Raw genomic sequence first — 18,660 nt, 5'->3', positions numbered from 1 at the left:
CTGACTAGCATCAGCTGCCCAGAATTTCAGACTGGGTTTTTTTCCCCGCAACTCCGCCAGGGATCCAGAGAATGAACCCAGAACATTTTACACAGTCCTTTCCCAAGTGAGACGCCTAATCCCTCCATCCAGCTTTAAAGCAGGGCTCCCTATATGGTAAGGATTAGGCCATTCAAAGCCAGCTACTAAAAGGTTGCTATCTGGTGACCACCTTCCCCCTCCTAGTACTGTGGTGTGAGACGTGCAGGCAGGCAAAAGCCTCTGTATGTTGCAGCACTTTATCTAAAAGGGCAAATATCTATTATATTTTTGTTGTTAATGTCTATAAAACCGATCTGAGGGAATATGGGAAGGAGCAAAGTGAGGCACAGTATTTCAGTAAGTGAGCAAAAGCCAAGCAACAGAGTGTCCTTCCCAGAAGTAGCGTTTTGTCTCCCCTTCTGCCTGTTTGCAGAGCAAGCCATGCACTTCTGCATTGCACCAAGCTGCCAAAGCCCTGCATCCGACCCGTATATTGCCCTAAAATCTGCCTTTTAAGATGCGTTTAAAAGGGATGTATCTAATTCTCGGGGGAATCTATTAACTCCTCTTCAGCTAAGACAATTCTTTATTGATGATCCCTCCCAAGGTTCAACAGAGTCAAACCCTGAAACTCAGTGAAATGTTCACTGGACCTTATTGCCAACAAAATGAAAGACAGATGGTAATAACTTCCGCTGGATTTGATGAGGTTTTCTCATTGGCTTTCCCCATCCTCGTAAGCTAGTTTAGTGGGAACAGACTGCAGTGAAGAGGCAAAGCCCCGCTTCCCTTCCTCCCATATAAACAAACTCGGCAAGTGCCCCACTGAAAATGCTTTCAATTGAGTACAAGTGGAGAACAGTCTTTGGGGCTCCACCTCTAGGCACTGTTCCGAAATGGACCCTATTAGTTTCCAAGGTAAGTCTGAAGAGGAGCAGAGCTCAGTAAACAGCAGCAGGCGCGACAGCTGGCAGCAGCCAGAGAGGTTCCAGTACAGGGAAATTTGGGAGACAGCTTTTAAAGATTGCCTTATTCCAGAATAACAACACGTCCTTGTTCTCCTGAAAATCCATCTTTTTCCTAGAAGTAACCAACCTCATGGCTGCATCCTGGAAAAAGCCAGAGGGATTTTATTTGATTAAAAATAGACAATTAAGCTATCAGCTGGGAGACAGCAGCACTTGCAGAATAAGTCAGTTGAGGAAGACGTGTAGCAGGGTGCAGGTGGGATTTCCTCTGCGGTTGCAGGGCCAGCGGTGGCTCTGGAGGGCTGTCTGGGATGGGTGTCTAATCACAGCAGAGCGGGGGACAATAGGAAACCAGACCCCCCAGGCTTTGGCGTCCATAAGCAGAGCCTTCTTTCTCACAGCTTTTTCATTTTATTCTTCTGAAATTTTGTGTGCACAACTTTCAGGGTCGTGAGGAAATTCCCAAGAAAGAGCAGCAGAAATGTGAGTGCAAGCACAAAAACCTGGAGAGGGTGCAGGGAGGAAACAACAATACATAAATACCAGACACAGCTTAGATGACCGTGTGTTTCAGCTAACAGTGTGTGTGTACGGATGGGGGGAACTATGCTAAGGCAGGGTTTAGCCCAATGGCGCTAGATGGCTTGCTTAACGAGAACACGGCCAGCAGCTACAATGCTGAGGTAAGCATATTAAACTTAGTTGCCAGTTAAGCCACTAGTTGTTCATTGCTGTAATGCTAGATGTTTTTATCTTTGTTTTGTCTTCTCTATTGTAAGTTTCCTTAGGTATAGCATTAATTTCAAAATTGATAAGGACATTAGTACTAAATGTATTGGGTATTTTGAAAGACACACAGAGGAAGCTACTAGTCCTGACGGTTCTCTGCTGCCTCTAGTAGGCAAGGCAGTACATCTGTGCCCCCCAGTTGCTGGGAAATATGGGCAGGAGGTGCTGTTGCACCCAATCCGGTGCCCTTCAGACATTTTGACTGAAACTCTGACCAGCCCTAACCAGAAGTGCCAAGGGTCAAGAATGCTGGGCATTGTAGTCCAGAGCATCTGAAAGGCACCTGATTCAGAATGGCTGGGTGACCATAATCAGCAAACCATCAGAAGCCTCAGATGGGCAAATCCACGTTTACCATGCCTTTTTGCCACTTTTGGTAATACAAGATATTCTTCCATTATAAAATGCAGACAGCCATTTCCTCACTTTCATTTCTGTTACCTTATCCTAGCGACCTAAGGGGATTCATGAACTTCAAAGAAGATAAGGCTGTTAAAATGGATGTTACCGATGATGCTTTTATTTATTTATTTAGGATATTTCTAGGGCGTCTGTCACTTTTGTCTCTTGACGGCTTAAATACCATCCAAGATCAGAGGTGGCATTCTCCATGCCAGCTGCCCGGGAATGTGAGCAGAAACTGCTCCCCTGTCCTGCTTATGGGCTTTGGAGAAGCATCTGTTCCACCGCTGTGAGAACAGTCTGCTGGCTGAGAGAGGCCTTTGGTCTGATGCAGCCAGAATCTCCTTATGCTCTGACATCAGGCATGTGCAATGTCTCCTACAGAGATCAGACTTCCCCCAGTCACTGAGATAAAGATGGGCACCGCAGAAAAAAAGAACAACTTACTTGCCATTCCTTACAGTTTTTATGTCTTGACAGTTCAAAAAGCGTGATCGCATTATACAGCTGCCAGAACTTAAGGGGAAGGTGGGAGAGGAGAAAGAATTGGGAAATAGCTCTTTACTCATGTAGATACAAGCAGTAGTTTTAATGAAGAACTAGAAGCATTATTTTACACATGCAGTAAAAATCCATGCAGGGAAGCCACACAATGACAGAAGCCGACAAAGAAGACAGAAGTGGCCGCCTGGGTCCTCAGTCCAGCCAGACCTCAAGGGTTCCTCTGTCCTTGTCCTCTTTTCTCTTGAACCTTCTCCTAAGTATGAAATGTCTCCCCTTTGGTTTAATTACTAGCAGTAAGAACTTTAAACTAAAATAAGGTGGTATTTTTATCTGAACAAAATCAGATCCAAGAGCTTCTCTGAAAGCTAGGCTGAAAGAGGCTTAGCCACTCCCGGGGCTAAGAATGCTTGGTTAGATGGACAAATGTCCATCACCACAAGAGGGCTGTGCTTGCAACAGAGTGCGTCAGTCTCGTGCTAATTCTGGGCCGTGAAGCCATCCCAAAAACCCTTGCCTAAATTTTTCACAACAAGCAGCGCTATCAGTGTCTCTGAGTTTTCCACATCTGACAATGACCTTGTGAACAAGAGAGACGCCATCCAACTTACATGCCCAAAAAACAGAAAGGGAAGCAGGAAGGTCAGCCCTCGCCACATCCAAGACTGAAATCCCTCTAAGGAAAGATTGAAATACCTAGCTAAGTCATGCAGAACACACAAAAGTCTCTATGCTTAAATACCTACCCATTTCTACACATAACTACAACATCTTATGTGTTTTTGAGAAATCTGAGTTCTGGTCCCCACTCAGCCGTGAAACTGGGTGACTTTGGGCCAGTTGTTGATTCTCAGCCTAAACTACCTTAGAGGAATTTTGTGAGGATTAAAACACACAGATCACCTGTACAGAGCTTTCAAAAAAGACATTTAAGCAGAAAAGCTGATTTTTTTTCCTAACTGTATAGAGGCAGGGGAAGAAATCCACTTGATTTGTTGAAAAATTCCAGTATAAACCCTCTTCACAGTTTTCTCTATAGAAACAAATTGAAAATTGCTACCAAGGCAAAAATAGTAGCATTGAGTTGATCAAGCCATTTCAAAAGTATCTGTTCCATCAATAATTTGAGCAAATAATATTTCTGGTTACTGGCAATACACTAACACAGGCTAACATCAGTTTGTACATGCTTTTTGTATAAATAAAATACAATTTAAAACACACGCACAAGACAACTCACCCACTGTGAGATCTAACTGGTTTCTCTCCCCTAAGGCACGAAGTCTGTAAAGGCAGCCACTTTGATAGTAATATTGTAGAAACTGAACACAACCTAGAAGAAGCCGGGAGGTTACTTTATGTTACCTGGACTGAGACTGTCTGAAAAGTATGACCTGCTTTGACAGTACAATCCATGCTGGCTGGGTGTTGGACCTTTTCCTGTTTAAACATGCAAAGTGCTGTGTCCTTAAACGCTTTTGTCCCACCCTGTCCTGATTTGTCATATCATAGCAGGAGAGGGCAACCCACAGGCTGCATATGGCTCAAACTTCCCCTGCCCAAGCTGGGAGGAAACAGCCCACCTGATGCTTAGAGTGGGGGGTCGGGGAGACAGGGAGAGAGAAGTTTTTGCCAGAACCAGGCAGGAGAGTGAGAAGTGTTGTCTTGTCTTCCTCAACAAGCCTCACAAAGACACGGATGAGATGTTCCTCTGCACTGTTGGGAGCAGAGAAGTTAAGTGGCAGTCATGGGGCAGGGGAGGGCAAGAACTCCGCCACAGCCATGTGATGCGGCCTGCAGCAGAATCCAGCCTGGGCAGTGGGTGGGGGAGTTTACCCACCCTTGCTCTATGCAGTTTAGAAAAAATTAGCACCCCAACATTATACTGTGTGCCTCTGATCAGGAATTTATTTGGTGATAAATCATCTTTTCTTTGTATTTAATGTGAATTAGACCTGAAACCTTCCATTGGCTTACCAGGCCAGTTAAATTCCTGAAGCTTCATGTCTCTTTCTCAAGACATTCAAACATGCTTAACAGAGCCTTCCCCAATTACATTAAAATGCACATTTTACTTGAGCACAAACTTGCTGTACAGCTCACAAAAGATTCAGTCACCTGTGCCACAGGCAGAAACTTCCATGTTCTAGTATTAAATATGAAAATATACTTACTTTGAAAAATAGAAAATGCTAGAAACTGGTTGCGGAACATTTGGTAAATGACACCATCTGGCCTGTGAGAAGCGGGGGAAGGAGGGGGCAAAAGAGTGAAGCGAAAACATAGTGAGGTTTTAACATATGTACACAAGTCAATCTAATACTGCTTGGAAATTACAAAAATAATCCCCAAAACCTAGTAGAGTTTTTAAGCCTAACACGCGATAAAGTTTCTAAAATGTGCTATCGGTTGTACAGAAACAGCCTGTAGTGCTCTCTGGCCTGCATCCATTCATGGATTCATTCTCTAAACTGGTTCAGAACACTTCCCAAAATCACAAAGCACCAACATAAGAGGGACTTCGAGAAATCGCCTTTGAATGCATGCCTCTCCCGGTAAGAAAGGGCCCCTGCTTGGGAACACAGCAGATCAAGAAGATGCTTGCGTGATCTCATCTTCAACCCCATGACACCACCACTTGCTTTAAATGGGAAGGGGACCAAAAAGTGATTCCCTCTCCCTGAAATGAAATGGTCCAGGGAAGGCTGTTCTATGTTCACAAGCTTTTTAAAACTTTTTAAAAAAATGGTCCAGGGAAGGCTGTTCACGAGTTTTTTAAAAATCAAAATAGAGACACCCATTTCTCCCCTACCATTTTTCATGATACACAGATAACTACATTGACAATATTGGTCATCCTAGAGTTTAAATATTTCCACTGCTGTGTTTAAGATGCAAAAAAGGTAAAGAGCTTACCATGTTAACATCACACCAGACAAGAATGTTGAGACATAATGATGAGACACCCACCAGCCTTTAATTCTGAGTAGAAAGAAGGCAGGTTTAGGGCCATAATGCAAAGAGAAAGCAGAAACCATCCACAACTGCACAGCCAAAAAGGGCCTGTGGCCAGGTCACAGTCCACTGCCAATTATACCGACACAGTACCTGTGTTAGCATACAAAATGGTTGCCTTCACGTGCTTCTATGTAAGGCATAACCTCAGACATGTTCTGAACACCTAAACCTAACACATCAAAAGCTCTTGGAAGTACAAAGTCTTTTTTAAAGCAAGTGTGTAATTATCCTCCCACCACCCCAGTCAAGGGCACCACTCCCTAGCTGGCCAAGTGGCAGGGGAGGGGCAGTCTGCACGTGAGCATCCACAAGTATTCCCAAAGAGAAGATGCACAGAGGTTTGCTACTGCCTGGGGGTGGGGGTTGCTGTCCAAGAGAGCAGCAGATGAGGGGCGACAGCGATAAACAGCGCTGGTCCCAGCACCAAGGCCAACATTATTTTATTATTATTATTATTATTATTATTATTATTATTATTATTATTATTATTATTATAACATTTCTATGCCGCCCCTTGCAGATAGTCCATAGTATGTCGCCAATAAGAGCAATCGTATGCTCTTATTGTTCAAAGCATTTTGTAGCCAAGGACTAGTTGGCCAGGTATAAGGCAACAAGCTTCCGTTGTATTACTTCAGAAATACATTATCCTTTTCTACAACGAAATGCAACTTATTCTCAAATAAATGTGTTTAACAGGAGGCAGCAAAAGCAAACTATATCATGATGGGATTATCATTTGAGTTTCACTGCCAAGGGGTATTTATTTTTAAAATCAGGTTGGCAAACAGTTCCCTCAACCCAAACGTACTGGGGATGTAGAAGCTGTTAGAAAGCATGGAATGATGGGGGAGAAAAGATCGTTGTATGCTTCACAAGAAAAGGAATATATGTCGGGACAGGGGAGTGCCCTGATGGGCCATGAAGGCAGGGGTGCTAAATTAGCTGGCTGCATTGTGTAATGCAGTCTTGAACTCTGAGCTCAGAAACCTGTGTTCACCAATGCGCTGAAGAGAGAACCAAGATTTTCACATATGATGGCATGATACCCAGTTCTCATGCTAGCCGGAAAATTTATCTCATGAAAGGCATATCTGGAGGACTAGTACCTTGATCCATTGCTGATGAGGATGCTTTCTCTTATTGTCAGCGTGCAGTAATACCAAACTAAGAGGAAGTTGAACACTTCATCAGTCACCCTGCAGGAGGAAACATGGTAGATTTTTCCCCCCCGACAACACGATTTTATATATTTAATCAAGTTCATGTATTTTAAGGCTCTTGTTTCCCAAGCCCCGCTGCATCATACACACACACACACACTATTTTATTTCCACTCCTTGTTAGCACTAATGCTTTGCTTGTGCTTCATTGGCCAAGAACATCTTCAGATATCTTTCTTGAACATCAGGCTTCTGCCACCCAACCGCAAGACTGTCATGGCATGTCCTGTACTGAGTGAAGCAAATTTGCAAATCAAGCAAGTTCCTTTGACAGGAGAGGCCTGTCTGCCATGATCCAATTCACAGAGGCAACTTATGATTAATACAGTCAAAGGAGCCCATCAGAGCTAGACAAATCAACTGGAAAAGCCATGCTGACTGCAGTGTGCCCCAAAGCGCAGGAAAGCATTAAACCAGGACAAGATCATTCCAGATGACAGGTAACCGCAAACTTTGACAACATTGGACAGGCATTTCCAGACTGCTCTCAGGGAACACCATAGGGATCCTAAGTTCATCAGGATTTCTCAAGGAGAAAAGCAGGACCATTGGGACATTTTTTTCAGAGACGATCATCAATCCTGAAGCCACAGGAAGAATACTGGAAACTGCTGCCTACCAGCTTGCTATTTGTCCACCTGGCTCGGGCATGCTGGGAACTGTAGTCTGATACATCTAGAAGGCAGCAGGGGAAGGCTTTCTATGTGGCTGTCAGTAACTCTCCCTTTTAACTGGAGACATGATGAATTAACCTATGACTGCAAAGAATCTATCCGAACATCAAGCCACAGCTCTTCTCAAGTTTTAGGTGGGATGCACATCTTGTAAGTCTAATCGAGGTTCTCACTCTAATCCAGGGAAAAGCACTAGATAGATATGGATCGACTGCTAGATCTTTGGGTGATCTGCAGTAGATTGGTAAGAATTTCTGGCTACCAGTTCTTAAACAGTGGCAACATGACACTCCCCTGAACTAAAATTGGGCTGCTGAAATGAAGAACGCTTTGGATCACCAGGTAGGGACCTCAGTGCAAAAGGATTTTAAGCTCCGTTTACGTTCTGGTGCCCAAAACCTATCACTAGGCTCAGAATATGCTGCTCTGTTATTTCACCTGGCCCTAATTGGTGAATCTGTGGGGTTGCGTGTAATACAATATGGACCTAACAAGCATGAACCACTGTCCAGTTTTTGCCCTGGAATAGGGGGCACAGCACCCGCCTTCATCCTGAAGAATGAATTAATTCAGCGAAGCTCTTAGTGCAGAAGCTTGAGTTTTTGGAGATGCTTTCTAATGCATGACAGGACAAGACAAAAAATGAAATTGGCCAAAAAAAAAAAAAAAAAAGCATCCTTTTGCTTAAATCTTTTCCTTCTAGTAACAAATCTTAGGAACGGCATTTATAAATGAGGAAAACATGCACCAAAGCCAAGAGGCCACAAAACGATCTGTGATTGGGGAAAAGAGATTGGAGCTAAGAGGACGAGATGTGGCCAGCTAAGGAACCTCAGAGGACTGGACTGGAAATCCTGAAGGCCACATTCGGTCTGCGGGTATGAGGTTCAACACCCCTGTCCTAGAACATACCCCCAGAACCCCTCTCACCAATGCTGCCATGCTCGTCCAATAGGAGCACAGCGTGCAGAGGAAAACTCAAGGCGATCTTTACTTTGAGATACAAGCAATGGCAGCTCCAAACAAATCTCGTTTAGTTCTCACCAACTGCACCTGCAATCCCTTTGCTCACTGAAGAATCTGGCAGATTTGCACAAAAAGGTGGTCCAAATCCACAGTTAGGGTCAAATTTAAAGCCGTCCCTCCCACCCAGCAAACAGAGCTGCAGCATTACCGGTAATGAAGGATGAAGCGGCAAGTGATCGCTCCAAGTAATAAGATTATAGTCAAGTAGAGTTTGAATTTTTCATATTCATCTTTGTAGGCAAACCTGGAATAAAAGGACAAAGTCAAGCTGGGACTTGGGAGACCTACTCTGGGCTTCCCTGTCAACCTCGTCCCCACCCTGAAACCCAGTTTCATAAGTGCCCAGATGGAAAAACCACAATCTACTTTTCAGGGCAAAGGAAGACAATTTGCCTAAAGAATCAAGCAAACAGCAGGCTGACATGAACAAGGAACATAAACCCAGAAGTGGATAGGCATGTGTAAAAATTCATTTCCATTTGTTGTGCATGAGGATTTACCTAGTTTTTACTTCCCAGTCTGAGCATGGCCTTGCAACGCAATCTACAGCCAAGGTCCACACCTTTCCAAGTTCGCAACATGACCAAGAAAAGCATTCAACAGCATGTGCTTATTTCAAAAATGCACAAATATGTTTTGATTCATGGGAGGATTATGCATACATTTCAGAGATGGTTTGATTTGAAAAAATATGAAAAGTGCTTTCAGAATTTGCATGGGAGAAGAAAAAAATAATTAATCTGATCCAGGTTCAAGTCAGAACAAGCGTCAAGACAGAATTTGGAGAATTTAGGGAGCTCAAGTTTTGTTGATTTGCACTTCCCTAGAACTGGAGGTGAAGAGGGAAGGCCAAGGGCTTCCCTCTTTAGGCTACCAAGACTGGCCTTCTTGTTTGCGATTCAGAAGAAATGGGCTGAGTTGACCCTGCTTCCTGTCCTGCCAGTTTCCTTCTCCATCTCCAGCCTCAACCTGTAGAACTGGAGTGTGCAGAAGGTAGCTCTGCTCGGGATTCCTGGTGTCGCATTATTTAGCAATCAGAGGAAAGGGACATTACCTGTAATGAAGGAAGGACTGAGAGCTCAGTTTGATGTTGGTGATTCAACTGTGGGTCCTGGCCCCTGCTAGGCCATGAAGCTCACTGAATGAGTCCAGGCCCGTGACGGACTCTCCACCTAACCAAACTCACCAGGGCATTTCAAGGACAAAATGGAGGACTATTATCTATGCCATCTGGGGCTCCTCAGGGAAAAGGCAGAATGAACAGGTAAGAAATAAATGTTAAAAATAGCACCAATTCATCAGCTCCTAGGCTCGGAATCCTTTAATTCTAAACAGCACGTTGTTTGCACCAAGCTCTTGCTGTTTAGTAAAAACCATTTAAAAAAAGAGGTAGGCACCACATGCCTGACGTCCACCCACTGCTAGAGGAGATGGCAAGAACAGGAAAAACTTACTTGGCCTGGTTACTCAGAAGGGTTACATTCACATTTCCCAGCACCAGATTCAAGTACAAACTGCAAGGTAAAAGGCAAGCAACATTAGAGCAGCAGGTGGATTTTTTCTGAGTTTTCTGTGTAAGGGAGAGGAGAGGAGACTATCAATGGTTACTGGTCCCCTGACAGCAGCCATTGATCAATGGTTCAATGTGCCCATATGCACCAGTTACTGGGGAATTTGTGTCCTGCTCTTCTGGCTGACTGTTCTGTGAACTGTTCTCTCTCATATGCTCATACGTAATATTTAACTGGCTTGAGCAAGACAAAGTGTTCTTACCCCAAGCCATCACTCTTCCCCCCCCCACCATACACACACACACATATGTGCACGCGAGAGAGCGAGAGAGCGCGCAAGCGAGCGTCAGTTGTTCATTGGAGGCACCACCTCATCAAGATTAGAATTTGGAAACTGCAAGAGCAGAGCACAACAGCCATGCATTCAGCTTCTGGGCCACACACCCTCAGACAAACATTTCATTTTGTGCTAAAAGACAGAAAGGCCCAGGGGAGCAGGCGGAGTAGATGTGAATAACAAAGTCCCAGGCATTTCTCTCCACTGTATCCCTTTGGGAAACGCACGCTGATTTCAATTTCGTGTGAGAACAGGTGCCTGCTTGGACGTTTCTCCCCCTAAGGAGTCACCTACCCGTTCTTCTTTGGCAAATAGGCTTCCATGTCGAAGAAGACATTTTGCCGCTCTTTGATCTGACTCTTTATTTGCTGTATGAGCTCCAGTTCTTCCAAGCTGCAATCGCGTTTACATCTATAATGCAGGGAACAGATAGTGAAGTGAAATCAAACTGCACAAATTTTACAATAGGTTTCAATACCAGGCTAAATCATACCTTAAAGCATATCACAACAGTAATACTACTAATGAAACAATAATGTGAATAATAAAACAACATCAACGCATACAAACACATCCTAAATATCAATGAATATTTAGTAGTGTTTAGTGTCACCCTCTACTTTTTCCTTCTTGTGCCAGTTTAAGAGAAGAATTGAGAGTGCTAAAGCTTCAAAGGCAGTTCATGCAGCCCCAAGATTCTTCTTAGAATCCAGAGCAGGCTGAGGGGCTCATATTTTAATGGGAAAGGTTAAAATTCCAGCCCTCCTGAATTCAGAGTTACATTGGCAACACAATGAAAGTGAGAAACAGCTCCCTAAGTGGGTGCTCTCCCTCACCATTCCCTCATCCCAAATAAATCTTTCTCCTTCCCATAAAAACCTCAGGCTGGTGTTTTGAGAGATTGAAAGAAGGCAATCGCCCAGAGCTGCGAGCATGGAAGCTCTTCCCCGCACCACTTGCTATGTGACCAGTCCTTAAGTGGAGATCAGGAATCAGCCCAGGACCTTCAGCTTGCTCTGTGAGTGGCCCCACTGTTAAGGCCTTTGATCTCTTCTGACCCTACTTTTTGAACAAAGAAAGCACTCCCCCAAGTCAAAGTAAGTTTTATGGCTGGGTCCCCTGAAATCAAATGCCGTTGGACACAAAACCTTTGGAAACTGTACTGTAGATCTTTTAATCCCCGCTTCTGCTTCTGTATAGAGCTGCTGCAGGTCATCTGAAAGCTGTTCAGTTCCTCTAGCTTTTGTTTGTAAATTTTGTGAGTTTCCTGCAAAGGAAAAAGAAAAGGATGTGTTAAAATTCACAAGTACACTGAGCCGCATATGTATTTGCAGTCTTGCCCAACCTAGTCACCCTCCAGATGTATTGACTACAGCTCCTATTATCCCCAACCAGCACAGGGATGATGGGTGTTGATAGTCCATTCTGGGGAACACAAATTATGGTGCAGACCAAGTAATTTGTTCCAGAGTCCATATTAAATCATATCTGGAATCCCAAATATGGAATTAAACCCAGAATATCTGCATTAAATCAGTGAAGTAAAGCAGCAGACCAGGAACTGATTGCGTATGTGCATCACTTGATTACCAGTCATATCAGTTATTTAACTATTTAATTTTATTCCTGCCCACCCCATGCTGCTTATTTTTAAATGTCAAACCATCACAAGTTAGGTTACACATTTAAAAAAATAAAGGAACATTCTATAACAAGCAACAATGTAATTGATAAAACAGCATCAAATTAAAAATACAGAGAACCTGCGATAAAATTTGGGCAACAACAAAATGGAGGGGGGAATTACACAAGTCTTAGGGTCCATCTGAAATATTTACACTGAACCTCCACAAAAGGACCCAAACAAACCTCATAGGAGAGCTTACCATCAGCTAGATTAAGACCACAGTTTTATAGTTAAATAAAAAGCATAAAAGAAAAACAAATACGGTCACAAAAATAGTAAACAATTAAAATCCCTGGGAAAAGTTTTAAAAAAATCCTCCTGTGCTTCAAGACAGGAAATCAGGAAAGCCAACCTGAGCGAGCGTGTCGTAATCAGAGTGTACCACCACCACCATCTCCCTCGCTTCCAGAAAATGGGAAGCCTTGGCTCTCAAGCGAGCAGGAGTCAATCCCGGAACCTCCGCATTAGATCTGTGCTCAGCAAGCGACAGATGGCCCACATGTATGACTGAACCCAGTGACGGACTCGATGTTTGACGAAATGAAGGTGCATTCGGTGATCACCGACTGAACTGAGTTTCACTGGAAATGTGGCCCTTCGCAACAGAGCGCTCAGCTGCGAGTCACCAGGCAGTCAGCAGGCCAGTAAATCAGCTACATCCACACGCAAGCAGCCCTACCGACTCTGCCCTTGGCCGCAGTTTGCAGGGTGCAGTTGTCTTTTGGCAAGGCGGGGCAGGCGGGCAAGCGAGGTCAGCGCCAACCCAGCCTGCTCTTCTGTGGGGGTGGACTCGGAGGGTGACTAGGGAGGAATGAACGTCCGCGTTTGGAAAACCATCCAATGGGACGCAAGCGCTGCGGCCTCCCTTCCAAAAAAAGGGAAAGCTATTACTTGCACGCTTAAGCAGCTTTTCCATTCGCACAGCCAGCACCTCTAACCCCATTCCAAAGTGCCCGCTGCTGCAATTCCGCTGCCATCTGTTTCTTCAAAGCAGCTGGTTCAATTGCGGCTCCAGTACAGCTTGTTCCATGGTTACATAGTACTCAAATAAATACATAGAAAAGAAAAACATCCCCCAGCCCTTCAGAATTTTTTAAAACTTCTATTCAGTGCTCATTCCAAGTAGTAACCGGCTTCTCACAGGCTGCCCTCATAGTAGCTGTGTTCCGGATGTCACAATAAACCATGGTTTATTGTAACAGCAACAGACTTAGGTGATCTTTGGGCTCAAATATTCTTCCCCTCTGCACAGCTGCAGAGGCATCTATAAACATTTGCTTCCATTTTAGATCAACCACAATTTGTTGCTATATCTAAACCTGACCAGCTGTAGCTCATTTAACTGTGGTTTGAAAACAAGCCAGCTTCAAACAACAGATTATGTACAGACTTATTTTAATAAATCAGAGTTGAAACTGAACCACAGTTTAGGGTTTGGACATTATAGTGAAATGCAAGCTCTTTTAATGCCAGATGAGAAGAAGGGAAGAGAGAATGGCACTTGCTCCTGGCACTGGAAACCACAGTTGATAGCAGCATCCAAATGCAAACATCATCTTGATCTGAACTCCTGGGGATACAGCAGCAACCGCCAGCTCCAGGTGTGCACAAGAGCAACATTGATGGCGTCCAGTTACATCAGCAATCTCATTGCATGTGCTATAAGGAAAGGGGGAAAGAGGGGAGGAGAACCACATACGCCATCTTGGGTTCATCCCAAGAGGAAGAAAAGGTGGCATATAATTGCAATGCAATAGCATTTTCCTCGCTACCACAGAACGTACTTGTGGCGCAGGTGGGCGCCTGGGAATCTTGCGTCCCAGACCAGTGCTTTGCTGCCTGTGCTGCTAAACCTCTGCCTCTCTCCTTGGATCCAAGCTGGTGGGGAGTTTCAGGAGCCATTTTCAACAGGGATGGGGCGAAAACGAAAATAGAGCAACAGCACGGTAGCCGAAGCTGCTACGGAACACCAAAAGGATCAAATCAGCTTGTTTGCTTTCAGATTAAAAAGATAAAAAAAGAATAATGGGTTCTTCTTGTTACCCAGTACAATTTTGCTACTTTGGAGAGAAGTAGCCTGCTTCTGGAGAAAAAGGCTCAGAGGCAGTCCTGCCATTTTGAAATATGAGCTAAGCATACCAGATGGACCTGTCTTGTTTGACCTCTCGCAGGCACCTTTTCGAGACAGCTTAACTGGCTCCTGCATTTCTGGATAACAGTGGGGAAGCCTCAAATTCCACCTGGAAGCAACAGGCGGAGAAGCACCCTCCAAATCATTTATGTCGATTTTAGCTTCCCCACTTTAAACCAGAGAGAAGAAAAATGTGTAACTCAAATTGATACCATTTGATCCTTAAAATAGCCACCGACCAAAAACTGTTTCAAACTTACAAACTCATTTTTTCAGCAATGAATCAAGAGGGGAGGGAAACTAAATCTGACCTCAGAAAAACAAGGCAGGGGGAAACCTTGACATTGCATAAGTCTGAACGTAACACTTTATTACTACTTGATCACCTTTCTCATCTCACTTGAGGTCCTTTGTTCTAAGTCAAAGTGAGTCATCCTGCTTTCTCACATTAAACACCTGTGAAAGATTGCAATTGCCCAGGTGGTGGCCAGAGGTGCTCATTCAAAACACTCCCCACTACACCCTCCCCACAAATTTGTACCAGGAAAGGGAAAAAAGGAAATTTCTTCTCCTACTTTAAATCCAGTTTCCTACATCCAAGGAGCTATGTGGGTAAGAACAGGGTGTGAGCTTTAATGAGCAAACTTTGCAAGTGGGGAATACAAACTCTAGAGAGCCTTTCTTCCAGACGGACACCATTGGGCAGCTATTCTGTCTTTCCTTCCTTAAAAGATTTTCTGCTGCAAAGAAAGAGAATGAAGAGGCAGAAGGAAAATACGGGAGGGTAAGGAGTGGAAGACAACATCCGGCCCCTCTTTGAATGAAGCTCAAAAAAAGGTCTCATCCGAAGGCACCCCAGGAAAGCTGCGTGCAGTCCCTGCTCAACACAGCAACTTCTCTCCGTCCTCCTCTTGAGGAAGCGGCTCCATCGCAATCTAATGCAGTGCATGTGGGCAGGCACTACAGTCATCCCTGGTTTTCCATTCTTCAAAGCCAAGATGTCCCAAACGGTCTCCCACAGCCCCGACATGTACACAGTCAGGGTAGAAACAGCAACACCTTTGTCCATGCCTCTCAGCACAGGTCCCCTCTTGGGAGGTTGAGGGGTTTTTTTTGGGGGGGGGGGTTCTTCCTGACTCAGTACTTTGTCTGACAAAGCAAGCAACACTCCCCAAAAGTTTAGTCCATGTTGCGTATTCCTGACCCGTTTCTGAAAATCCTTCCGGATTATCTTTCTTCTGCAACCCACTCCTTCCTCATCCCCTCACCCCAGATCTGAGCCCAGTCACTCCATCCAACCCTTCTCTCCATTTGCTTAATCAGTGCTTTCATTTGTTCTTTTACCCACCATTTCAAGGAAAGTTAAGTCCACTGTCCAGTGGGATTTGGTGCACTTGGCCTTAGAAGTGTATGTTCTTTTCCGAGTCACCCTTTGGAAGACCGCTCCCTTCCCCATCCATGCACATTTTCCTACTCCAGAAAGCTTGATGCAGCCTCCCCAAAGCCCAAGCCATGGAAATGAAACAGCAACCCAGAGAGCCAAGAGGAGCCGTCAAGGAGGGCAGGCGGTTTATAGAGAGAGAACCCCGGCGCCCCAAGATGCCCCACTGCTCCCCGGGAGCAGCTGCACCAACCGGGGGCCAAGGGAGGGCCTCCGGAGGGCTTGGCAGGGCCGCGGAGGCTGCTGGGCCGAACCCTGGTGCGGGGGGCACGCACGGGAGAAGCCTCAGGGGGCTTTTGGCCGAGAGGAGGGGGCTGCGACTGCGTCGCTCGCGACCGCTGCTTCGGGGGCCCCCTCAGCCCCCTGCCCCCTCCGTCCGCGCCCCACCCTCCGGCTTGGGATGAATCGAGCGCCATCACTGCACGCACGAGTGGGCCGCCCAGTGGGGCTCTCGGCTTGCGCCGGCCCGCTGCCCTCCAGCCAGGGACGATGGGAGCCGCAGTCCAAAACATCTGGAGGGCACCTTGTTGGGCAAGGGCGGCTCAGAGACACAGGCTCTCCGGCCCGTGCCGCCGCCTGGCGTGCAGCGAGCGCCAGGGAGGCGACGCGCCCAGCTGTTCCGCGCGGTCAAAACCTGCCACTCATCGCGGGGCGCGGAGCTGAGCAGATCGTCGCGGTTTGGCTTGCGCCAAGGGCAGCCTTTGTCCGGCCGGCCGGCAGGTGCCCGCGCACAGCCCGCTGGCCGGGGAGGGCAGCCCCCGGAAGCCGGCCGGCCTTCTGCAGCGGGCCCCCCTGAGCCCCTGCCCGAGAAGGGGGCTGCTTCGAAGCCGCGGGGATGGCCGAGGGCGGGTGACGGTGAAGCTTTCCGTGCCTCCGCTTCCTGCAGTGTCTTCCCGTTTGGGATTGCGCAGCCGGCGCATCTCCCGGCGGGTCCCCGCGCAGGCTGATGCATTAGTGCTAACAGTAACTGTGGGGGCTTTGAAAAGCATTCTGCATGCATATATATTGAGAGCGCGAACATTTTGCGGAGACCTGAAAACACTACACATAGAGATGCCTCTCTCTCTCTCTATATATATAATAATTATTATGCATACGCACCATTATCCCTTTCTCTCAAACGTGTCCCTACAACGACAGGACCTACCTGGAGTTGCCGGAATTCCTCCTCTAGTTCTTGCCATTCTTCCTTGCATTTCTGCAGAGGCAGCACCATGGTGCGAAAGGCCAGCACCACGGGGATCAACGCTTCCCTTCCTCCTCCTCCTCCTCCTCCTCCTCCTCGCAGCGATAGCAGCAAAAGCAAGGGGGGAAAAAAAGCAAGCAGCAACCACGCAGCGCGAGCCCCCTCAGTCGGTCCCAGGACCACGTGCGCATCTGACGTCACGCCAAACCCTCCCCTAGTTGGCTTTCTTTTGTTTTTTACTGTTATGATTAATATTAAAACTCATTTGAAATAGATGGATAATACCTAACTCATTGCGACGGGAAAGTTTGCTAGTGCACTCTGCAAGCAGCCAGTATTCTGCAAGCATCAATAAAAGTAACGCCATTCATTTAAGACCCACATTAATTAACTACTCCAGCCATTGGACTTCCCAGATAATGACCTTCCTTCCATGCTAATAAGAGGAACTTAAATATTAATTGACTAAGGAGCACGGCTGCGCATGCGCACATTTCCAAACCGGGCCTCCACCTCCTTCATCCCTATTGGGTGAAGAAAAGGGTCTGGTCTTTTTGACTCCGCCCCGAAACCCTCCTCCGCCCCCCCCCTTCCCGCTCTCACTGCCCTTTTACCTTTGGGTGCCTGTCCGTCGCCCTGCGAGACAAGTTGCTCTTTTGGAGCAGCCCCTGGTGGAAGCTTTTGGGAATGCGATGCCTCTTGCACTTTTGGTCGGGTCTTATTTATAAATGGTGGGTGTCTGTGTGCATATGTATGTTTCTGTTTATCTAAATGTATATTTGTAGGTATAAATCCTGATGGATCCCAAGTTGCATTATACTAACAAGGAGTGTGCAGAAGCTGGCATCGCTCTTAATTCAGTCTTTCCGTACCAGATGCCCTCCAGATCTTTTGGACCTCAATAAATAACGCACTACGTAAGGACCTGCAATGAAGGGCCAATTCAACATTCAAGGTCATAAAACAGGCAAATGATTGGTCAAGTGCAGGGTTTCTGATGCCACTGGGTTCCAGCTAAGGCAGGGAATGGACAAGGTAACAGGCAGGAGTCAAAGCTCAGCTAGGAGTCAGATTAAGTTGGAAGGAGCGCGAAGGCAGGAGATAAGGGCCAAAGCACTGCCCTGTACTCTTAGCATAAGCCAGGAGCTAAGCTTAGGGGTCACAGGCCAGATTTTGCTTTATAGCTCTGCCTTAAAAGCTGTCGCACGTCCTTATTTAGTGCCTGAGCCATTTGGAGCCTCAGTGCTTGGACTTGTGCTTCGAAGGCAGCTGGTTCACTCTGCCGAAGAGCAGGGCCAGCTCACGGTGTCTGATGGAAGTTGAGGTCCAAAAGATCTGGAGGGCTTTTTGTGGGGGGGGGGGGCAATTTTATCCCCATTTTGCAGGTAGAAATGCTGAAGCTGATTTGCAACTCAAAGAGAAATTGGATTTGATTCATGAGAACTCAGTCTGACACAGCCTGGGAGAATTAATTTATTAAGAACAAACCATTCTCGAACACGATAGGACACGTATTTGACAGTGTGCCTTCTCATAATGACTGATACTATATACTTTTGCTCTCTGTCCCGGGCTACACAAATTACAGTTTGGTTTAGCCTCTCTCAATATTTCATTAGTGGGTTTATTAGTAGCAGTTATGCAAGTCTATTTAAAAAGTGATGGTGATTTTATATAGTTTATATCAGCCACTTCCCAGAAATGGCTCAGGGATGCTGGGAGCTGTAGGACTTTTTCCGTCTAAA

The 18,660-nt window shown here is 45.9% G+C and overlaps 1 protein-coding gene across 1 annotated transcript; it reads right to left on the bottom strand.

The window, feature by feature from the left end:
* Positions 1 to 278: 278 nt before the first annotated feature.
* Positions 279 to 17,072, bottom strand: TMEM120B (transmembrane protein 120B). The gene is made up of 12 exons (XM_044440925.1): positions 16,877 to 17,072; positions 11,619 to 11,737; positions 10,765 to 10,881; positions 10,077 to 10,136; positions 8,771 to 8,866; positions 6,809 to 6,898; positions 5,598 to 5,663; positions 4,856 to 4,917; positions 3,922 to 4,014; positions 3,293 to 3,357; positions 2,628 to 2,696; positions 279 to 1,492 (listed from the first exon to the last, which is right to left on the bottom strand). The coding sequence occupies exons 1-12, from the start codon at positions 16,943 to 16,945 to the stop codon at positions 1,385 to 1,387; spliced, it is 1,014 nt and encodes a 337-aa protein (XP_044296860.1). The 5' UTR covers positions 16,946 to 17,072; the 3' UTR covers positions 279 to 1,384.
* Between the last annotated feature and the right edge of the window lie 1,588 nt (positions 17,073 to 18,660).

This window comes from Varanus komodoensis, unplaced genomic scaffold (assembly GCF_004798865.1).
Source record: "Varanus komodoensis strain SLA01 unplaced genomic scaffold, ASM479886v1 scaffold38, whole genome shotgun sequence".
NCBI classification, from domain to species: domain Eukaryota; kingdom Metazoa; phylum Chordata; class Lepidosauria; order Squamata; family Varanidae; genus Varanus; species Varanus komodoensis.
The sequence above is the reverse complement of the archived record's forward strand: the minus strand, read 5'-3'. Positions and strand labels throughout refer to the sequence as shown.

Coding starts and splice junctions, on each gene's coding strand:
- TMEM120B (XM_044440925.1), bottom strand. CDS start 16,945: ATGGTGCTGCCTCTGCAGAAATGCAAGGAAGAATGGCAAGAACTAGAG. Junction 10,137..10,764: donor TATTTGCCAAAGAAGAACGG/GTAGGTGACTCC, acceptor TTTACCTTGCAG/TTTGTACTTGAATCTGGTGC. Junction 3,358..3,921: donor CCAGTTAGATCTCACAGTGG/GTGAGTTGTCTT, acceptor ATCTTTCCTTAG/AGGGATTTCAGTCTTGGATG.